General features: G+C 35.3%; 1 protein-coding gene across 1 annotated transcript; it reads right to left on the bottom strand.

Annotated features, from left to right (window-relative positions):
* Positions 1-1,499: 1,499 nt before the first annotated feature.
* LOC121375096 (DNA-binding protein inhibitor ID-2-A-like) lies at positions 1,500-5,891 on the bottom strand. Its single transcript, XM_041502332.1, has 3 exons — positions 4,660-5,891; positions 3,613-3,716; positions 1,500-2,570 (listed from the first exon to the last, which is right to left on the bottom strand). The coding sequence occupies exons 1-2, from the start codon at positions 4,978-4,980 to the stop codon at positions 3,657-3,659; spliced, it is 381 nt and encodes a 126-aa protein (XP_041358266.1). The 5' UTR covers positions 4,981-5,891; the 3' UTR covers positions 1,500-2,570; positions 3,613-3,656.
* Between the last annotated feature and the right edge of the window lie 3,739 nt (positions 5,892-9,630).

Below are 9,630 nucleotides of genomic sequence, written 5' to 3'. Positions count from 1 at the left end.
TTAAGCCATCGGACATAAGGCTGGTAGGTACAGGGTTCGCAGCCCGGTATTGCCTCCAATCCAGAGCGAGTTTTAACGACTCAGTGGGTAGGCGTAAGACCACTACACCCTCCATTCTCTCACTAACCACTAACAACTAACCCTCTGTTCTGGACAAACAGCCCAGATAGCTGAGGTGTGTCCAGGACAGCGTGCTTGTACCTTAATTGGATATAAGCACGGTAATACGTTGGTACTTAAGAAGATACACGTAGAATGCCTTGACATGTGAATATTTCAATATGAATTGTAGATGTAATTACTAAACTATTCTGTATCAGTAAAAATATTTACAATTTATGTTAGTTCTCAGTTTCCCTGTGGCCGTTGTTTAATTGGGAAAAATTTACATTGGCAGTGTTTTAAAGCAAAGTTCTTGGCTTAGTTTACCAGCCAATATTCACATCAAAATCAATACACCGTCTACATTACTATGGAATATATCCAAATAACCACACATTGCCTTTAATTTCTAATATGGTGATAAGTATATGTACCAATGATCGATCATAATCAAAAACTGATCTATGTGATTATAGATTATAAAAATCTATAAGTGACTGTGTGGGGAAATGTTTAACTGTTCTTTCAGTTAAAATTTGTTTTGTTTAACGACACCATTAGAGCACATTGATTTATTAATCATCGGCTGTTGGATGTCAAACATTTGGTAATGTATAGTTTTAGAGAGGAAAACCGCTACATCTGTCCATTGGTAGCAATAGATCTTTTATATGCATCATCCAACAGATAGGATAGCACATACCACGGCCTTTCAGAGTAAATGATGCAACTGATGTAAATATGGTGCTGGTGCTGTTTGTTTTCATGTGTACAGTAAGTTGTAGGGTCCATCCTGGTAAACATGACAATCAGTGCAAAGTAATATTTCAAATCCTTAAGAAAATACAACTCTACTCGATTGTGTAATCGAAAGTTGATCGATGGTGAAATCCGATTATAACCGATGATCGATGATGAAATTCCAATCGATTCCAAACACTAATAAAATGCAGTGAACTTGTTCGCTTGTTTAACGACACCACTAGAGCACATTAATGTACTAATCGTCGGCTATTGGATGTCAAACATTTGGTAATTTTTACATATAGTTTTATAGAGGAAACCCGCTACATTTTTCTATTAGTAGCAAGAGATCTTTTATATATGTACCACCCAACAAACAGGATAGTACATACCACAGCCTTTGATATACCAGTCGTGGTGCATAGGCTGGAACGACAAATAGCCCAAGGGTTCGATCCCAAACCGACCGCGCATCAAACGAGCGCTTTGCCACTGGGTTACGCCCCCTCCCCCTCCGTGACATGCACAGTGATTTACAATGCTTCTCAAACTCTACATAATTATAACAGTATTGAAATAGTAAACGGCTTTCAATGATACATCGTAAAGTCATTCAGTCCAGACAAACACACCACATAAAACAGTCGACAAAATTCATCTGTATTTGTTTATTTTTTTCAGTATTTTTTTTTTCTTTTTTAAAAATGTTAACATGAATGAGCTATTTACATAACAATCAACAAAATAAATAAATAACAACATTTTTACAAAAATACAAAACGTAAGAAAACGACCAACAGCTCACAGCTGCGTGTCATTTGGGAATAATCTCTTTGTTGTTCTAAAAGTTTCATCCTTGAACAGACCGTCTCAATACCAGGTGTTCAGTGAACGTTCATGTCAACATTGAATAATTGCCTTGCTTCAAAGTAGCATAATGTTCTTTTCCGTTTCTGAATTGGTTGAATGTCCGTTTGTAGCACTGACTCAAGTGTTCATTTGGCCCACGTATTCAGTTGTCAATCTGCTTCCTGTTCATGTCGTGAAATTGACAAGTGTTCACTTGAGAAATTGACACTGTCCATTTGTAAAAATTTATCAATGTTTTATCTTGTCAAATTGATAGTGTTCATTCATAAAATTGATCCAAACGTTGACATGTCAAATTGAGTGTTCGTTTTTAAAATTGATTCAAGTTTTGTCTTGTCAAATTGATAGTTTTCATTCGTAAAGTTGAACCAAGTGTTGACATGTCAAAATAATATTATTCATTCGTATAATGTATTCGAGTGTCGACTTGTCAAAATGGTAGTTCATTTGTTAAAACTGATCCATGTTTGGAACTCGTGAAATTGATAGTGATCAGTTGTAAAATTGATCCAAGTGTTCACTTGTGAATATGACAGTGTTCATTTGTGAAGGTGATCGAGTAAGTGTTCAATTGTGAAACACAATCTTGTCGTAAGTGATAGCTGAGCAAGTGTCTTACATCACAATGAAATGTACGTTGAGCGTTTGTATGTATCCCAGATTGCCTGCCCTAGCACATCGCGGCCTCACGCCAGTTCTTCGACCAAGTGTAACCACACAGGCACCTCTTGGAACTTCGTGCCACCTCGTAACCATCAGTGGACATCTTTGCGCAGTTGGCAGAATTGGAGAAAGAGAACAATTCGAAGCCCGCTGCACATGTATTCCGTTCTAACACAAGTCGGGAATGGCACCTGGAAAACACAAACAGAACAACAAGTTAGTAAAACTGTCTATACAGAAAGAAAGAATTAATCATTTGTTATTTGAGCTGAGACTTGTAAGCAAAACCATACAGTTAAAACGTCAAAGACCGACAGACATGTTGCTGTGGTATTAAATATCAGTATTACTAAACTATGGACACGTTAATGTGTGAATGACATTTCAAACTGGATAGCAAAATGGTCACCTATGGATTCTAGTTTGTAACAACTTGATAATACTGTAGGGTTGATGTAATGTAACTCCATAACCATGTAGTATCACTTGATAATACTGTAGGGTTGATGTAATGTAACTCCATAACCATGTAGTATCACTTGATAATACTGTAGGGTTGATGTAATCTAACTCCATAACCATGTAGTATCATGAGATGGTTATGACATTAGTGCTTGACATTTAAAAAAAAATCAAGTGTGCTTTTTAAACACTTTCTCTCACTTTTAACAAACATCTGTGATAAATCATCATTATTGCACTTTGACATCTTTTTACAAATTTATTTTTCAGTTTTAATAAACCTGTCATAATTCATCTTTATGAAATGTACTATTAGTGTAGTCTGACATTTGACGCTTTTTCTCTTTTTTATCTAATTAAATTTGTTTAGTTTTTTGTTCGTTTTTTTTTTTTTACTGTTTAATAAACCTCTGTTATAATTCATCATCATTAAAAATGTACTGTTAGTTTGTTTGACCTTTGACCTAACATTTTAAAGCCGATATTGGGCCAGCGCTCCCCGCTGTACAGTAATCTACGGCTGCAATCACTCCCCATGCCTGCTCACTGAGTGCGGCTACACGCTGCGTGCTGTACGGTAGTGTTTTTGAACACCTGTTCGCCAATCTGAACACAACAGAGCTCGCCCAGACTGACTGGCGCCAGGCAGGCTCGAGACATGCCTGCCAAATATTTAAAGTATTCAGCTTCCAAATTCACAGGCCAGATGTTCCGTAATCGCTTTCCAAGCCACCCATTTCACAAAAGGCTATTATAGCTTCGTATACGTACCATATTTAATCTTTCATTGTCTTTTCTGCTTCTCGTGGCAGCTTCTATTTAGACGGGGGTCTCATTTCGGATTCGTCCATATCGACTAAGTGTGAGTCGCATGCCTGGAAAAACAGAGAGAAGTATGACATTAGAATCAAACATGCCAGAGGTGTAATCGTTAGTTATAATCAAATGTATTCCTAAAGACTGGTATAAATGCAGTAATAGCGTAAAGAAAAAGCTAAATGTAGAAATATATTTTTTTTAAGTATATTCGCTAATTGAAGATGTGACGGGTATAAAATAATGGGGCTTGGTTAATATTTTTGTTACAAATCCTTTCTATACTAAATAATGTTGAATAGTGGTTAATTTTAAAGATGTTTTCTTAAATGTATCATCACCCACTCAAGTTAAACTTAATGTGTTGATGTCAGTCGTATGAAAGTATAAACCGGTCATTAGGCAAATGGACGAAACTGAATACTAGCTTGCCAGTTATAAAACCAATAAATAAGAGATTATAGCCGAATGACAATTAGATCATTCCCCACCCACTAGTTCGAAATATATGCTGTTAAACTATTAATATTGATCGTTAGTTTTAACGGTTGACAAGTTATGAAAATGGGTTTGAAAGCAGACATATCAAACTGATTCACACTTTTCAAACACAATTAATATATAAATGTATAAAACGAATGTTAAAATGTTTTAAGAAAATATTCAGTTGAGTATTCTTAGACTTCAATTTGTGTAATGGGACTTTCACTTGCCAGATTCGGGTAACTGTACATTCATTTTGGATTTATAGTCCATACCTATACAGTATGTAAAATCATTGAAATGTTAATGTTTTAAACTAATTTGGTCTTCCAGGATGATAAAACAAAATCTCTGATTAAAAAAGGTTACTTTTACTTTATGATGTCAACATCTACTTTTTGAACACCAAAAAAAAAGTTGATTAACAGGATAGTTAACAACAATAAAGAGATAATTACTTATTAGAAAAATAACCGTTAACTATATGACATATCTGTAACGAATGAAAAATATGCCCACCTCCATAAGAAACGTGTTGAAGTCCGATTTTTCTGACAACGGCGCCCGACAAACAGCAGCCAGGGGCGGGATCACTTGCATTGCTGGGTGGGTGTCCAGTGTGGTCTCCAAGTCTAGGATATAGTCGATGACGTGTTGTAGAAGAGCCACTTTTGAGATCTTCTTGTGTTGTGGTACGGTGGGGACGAGTTCCTTGAGCTTTGAGAAACACGCAGTCATTTCCGTGTTCTCCTCAAGCCGGGTCTTGGCGATTTTGTAGTTGGAATCAGACTTGATTCCCATATCGTTGGCGTGAACACACGATTCCACAACAGACTTCATGACCGACACAGAAATATGGTATATGTGTATATATCCAAGTATGAGAATTTCAAAACAGCGAGTGAAAAATGTTGACGTCTGCCTTCGTTGAGCTTCTAAATCGAATGTGTGGCTCCGTAGCAGACGACACGATCTATAAAGCCTCAGCTGTGTACACCGCACGTAATGTTATCATTTTAAGCTCCGCCCACTACACCAGTATTATCGAACGCCGAGAAAGCTTGGCTTAATCCGATTACGCCCAACGACCAATCGGCAATTAGTACTCCTTGGCTGTAAGAATAGGCTCCGCCCATCTCCTTTTGAAGCGCGTGTAATCTTAATATTAGATTCGGAGTCATTTACACGAACAGTCAATCATACAGATGTAATATGAAAATAGTAAAGGGGGTAAAATCACGAAGCTGGGGGAATTTCGTGTTTTGGTTGAAGTAAGAAAATTTGGAGGGTTTGCTTTTCGTAATGTTCGTTTCCCACCATAAGCCGACCAGCTGGCCGAGAGCCTTCGCCTGACATTCACAGCCCGATTTGACATGTGATTAATTGGCAGAACAAGCTACAATCATCGGCAGCTGAGCCGACAGACTGGCGCCAGCGTCGTGACGTCACCCATTCAGTACGGCGCCAGCCAGGCGGTCACTAACGCTACCAGGTTGTCAATCACGGTAAACATCAAAGGAGCCGCCCTCCCCTGGCTGATAAATTGCATTAAAATTCGTCACCTTCGGCCTGTTGATACTTCACACCCGCACACCTGCAAATTTGCATATATTCATGTGTTCTTCAGAATGCTCGGCTTTAGTAAGGCTGGCGCCAGTGCCGCTGAGAAGATTAACAAAAATAAATGTTGTGCGGTGCATTCTTGTGCAAGAAACGTCGGTGGGCCGGCGCTTTCGTGTCGGATGGTATGTGACAGAAAACATCCGCAGACTCGCTGTCTACCACGCAGCCCTGTGCTTTATCTCTACGTATATCTTGTAGTAAAAATAAACCGGGAAGGGGGGGGGGGGGGGGGGGGGGGGACTTTCAAAAATAGCTTTAATTTTAAATATAAATTATGATTTTATTTTAAATAAATAAAATATTCTGTATATACTATTTTCGTTCTGGAAAATATTAAAAGATTATTATATATATGTATTTAATTTAATAAAAATTCAATTTGGTGGATATTTGTTTAAACTTTTTTTTATAAAATAGCATTTATTATTTTATATAATAAAATGGTTTTGTTATTATTTAATTATAGAAAATTATTTTAATGTTGTTTTAATTCTGTAGACTTTTACAGTTATTAAAGCAAATGGTTTCTTTTGTTGTTTTTGCTTTGTTTGTTTATTTGTAATATGTTTGTTTGATTGGGTGGGGTTTTTTTAGTTAGTAAGGTTTAAAAATAGGCGAGTACTAAATTGCACGGAAATTTACCCCCACCCCCTCAATTCGTTAAAAAAATTTGTTTCAATCATACACCTTTTTTTAGTAATGTCAAGTCAGTTATAGTTGTCCAGTATTTATTTGTTTCTTTGTTTGTTTTAATTTTAGGTAATACTATTTTTATATCACACTTAATTAAGATTTAGTAAAAAAACAAAAAACACATTAAAAAAAATCAAGTCCATGAAAATAATTCATTTAATGTACTTGCCTAATGGAGTTTTAATTAAACCCTTAAGTCATATGGGCAAGATTAATCTCTTTAATAACATGTATTGCAGTACCAAACATTTATCTTATAAAAAATAAATATTTTAGAAGTGATTTCAGTCAAAGGTAATGTCCTGTCCATTAATGGAGGATTTTTTTATTGTTTTATTATTTCTATATTTATGGTTTAAAGGTTTTAAATCCTAGCAGTGTTATTCATGCAAATACCAACGAACCCACATTTTCTTTTTAAATGTAATTCTGGAAACACTATTTTGAAGAAAATGTTTTAATTTTAATTTTAAATTAAATTAATCTTGAAAATACTTATTAATATATTTTGATTTTGATTTTAAATTAAATTAATTTTGAAAATGTAGATCCATTTCGTCAAAGGTTTTCATGTATATATTCCATACACCTCACAATATCCATTTGGAAAATAAACTTTCAGGTAAAACAGTTTCTAGGTTTCTTGGTATTTCCAGTCATCTTAAATATCCATACAACAGCTGAACAGCAGATGCTGTTATTTCCATTCCTCGTGCTCAATAAATTTAATCAAGCAAAATTAAATTTTCCACAAGTCTGTTGGCAGATGTGTTCCAAATTTCTCGGTAGTTTCGTCAGTATTAATAAAAGAAAATGAGAAGAAACAAAAAAGCTATTTCCATCGACAGATGTAGCTTCATTAACTTTTGTTTTAGCTTTGTGTTATCTTGGCTGGTTTAAAAACCGGCACCACACCAGCAGATGGAATCCGGATTGGAAAATAAATGAGCACAGACTCCCAGAGGTCCGAAGTGGGCAGTAAAGTTTGCCGAACACAGGTGTTCACGTGTAGTGCGTCCATCTGTCTGTTCGCAAGGAACAAAGGAAACTTTAAGCTGAGAAAGCTGGCTTCATCCGATTCCCACATCACAGGCCAGCCGGTCGTCTGCTAATCTGTCCAGTCGGCTACTCCCCGTACAATTCCAAACTTTGAAAACTTTCTCTTCCACGTGTAATTCCATATTAAATATTATATACATATCTCGATATTATTTCTGGTGAGTACAACTTTGTTTGGCTTCCTTCTTCCGTTAGGTCGCGTGCCGAAGTGTGCCTGCTGATAAAGTCGCGTGCTCTTTGTATAGAATATGGCGAGTGGGAGGGACTTAGCGTCGACGAGCCATTGTTAACGGCGATAACTTGATTACGCTCTGTAAACAGCGGCGCGTGCCTCTTCCGATCAGTTCGGAGGGAACTCCAATCAGATTATGCCACGTCACGGCTAAGTACAAAGCCCAAGTTATTTTTAGTCCTGGGGTTCTCGATATTTTTGTGAGCCAGATACTACACAGATAAGTTACTATTGTTGCAATATAAGGTTTAAATACGTACTGAAAAAAGATGATCGTACTGAAAAAAGATGATGAAGATATTTTTGTCGACTATTCCTCATAATATTAAAATTATAACACTTCAATTATATAATATATTACATAAAATATCTGCGCTTGTGCGTGTATGTGGATGTTAAAACATTTACATATATATACAAATAATTATATAGGTGAATATTGGTCATATATAGACTATTAGTGTGTGACTTTGGAACCTTTATGTTATTATTATAATATTATTATATATTTGAATAATTATTTATCTAGCAAAACATTATGTAACATTTTAAAAGTTATACTTTTTTGTGTGTAATGCAATTATAAAATTATTATTATTATTATTATTATGAAAACATTTTAATATGCAAATGTTAATCACTCGTGTACGTGACCTCACGTGACCTCATTTTATGTCACCGTAGGTCACATCATACCAAATTACACCTGTATATCAAATATATCAATATCAAATATAACATATATACATGTATCATATATATATATATATATATATATATATAATGTATATCATATAAATCGTATATCATATGCAAAATGTGCATCGTATATATCATATGCATTATATACATGTATATATTATATCATAATTATATATATTATATACTAGTACATGTATATCATTTGTCATAAAACGTGATATATCATGTCATAAAACATGATATATCATGTTATAAATGATATACATGTATTTTAAATCATGTTATATATGTTATGTCATTATACCATGTCATGTCATATAATATAACAAATGTAAAAGTGAATCTTCCTGAGATTACTTGTATTGTAATTATGTTTAAATGAGCCAAGCTAGTATTGTTTTCACTGTACTTAGTTTATACTGGCTGCCGATATGTCTGCAAACCACCTCAAATGTAACACCGATAGTGTTTGGAGCGAATAAAGTTACAATTCATCCATTTTTTACCATTGTTTGACACTCAATAACCGATGTATTTTTGTACTGGGGTGTTGTTAAACATTCATTCATTCATGCATGCATGCATTCATTCATTCATTCATTCATTCATTCATTCATTCATTCATTCATTCATTCATTCATTCACTCATTCTGTTCTGTCGAGAGTGGCTAAAACAGGAGTATTGCTATGTCATAACGTTTAGGCTCATTGCCATATTAATATCACTTAGTTACAGACGGGGAATGGTATATATAAGCAATGCTAAGAATAATTCAGAAAACATGAATAGGAAATATAAAACCTATAGTATAAGGGCGGATCTAAGGGGTGGACTAGAGATACCTGTCCCATCCCCTAAAACTATTTAAGTGCCCCTCGTATTTTAACAATTCTCAATTTTACGAATGCCAAACCTTTATTGGGGTGGATTTTGTCAGGGGTTGGCCCATGAGCCCTTTTCATCTCGGGTCCGTTCCCCAAAATAATTCTAGTGTCCGCCCTTGGTCTGCTGACCTACCCATGCACATGCAGCCCCGTGATGGAATACAGCGTATTGTGACTTGTTACTCTTAGATGGTCGTTTCTTTTCGTTCGTTTCAATTTATGAATGAATGAATGAATGAATGAATGAATGAATGAATGAATGAATGAATGAATGACACACATCAGCACGAAAAATA

This window comes from Gigantopelta aegis, chromosome 6, assembly GCF_016097555.1.
Source record: "Gigantopelta aegis isolate Gae_Host chromosome 6, Gae_host_genome, whole genome shotgun sequence".
NCBI lineage: Eukaryota > Metazoa > Mollusca > Gastropoda > Neomphalida > Peltospiridae > Gigantopelta > Gigantopelta aegis.
The sequence above is the reverse complement of the archived record's forward strand: the minus strand, read 5'-3'. Positions and strand labels throughout refer to the sequence as shown.

Coding starts and splice junctions, on each gene's coding strand:
- LOC121375096 (XM_041502332.1), bottom strand. CDS start 4,980: ATGAAGTCTGTTGTGGAATCGTGTGTTCACGCCAACGATATGGGAATC. Junction 3,717..4,659: donor TCAACACGTTTCTTATGGAG/GTGGGCATATTT, acceptor CTGTTTTTCCAG/GCATGCGACTCACACTTAGT.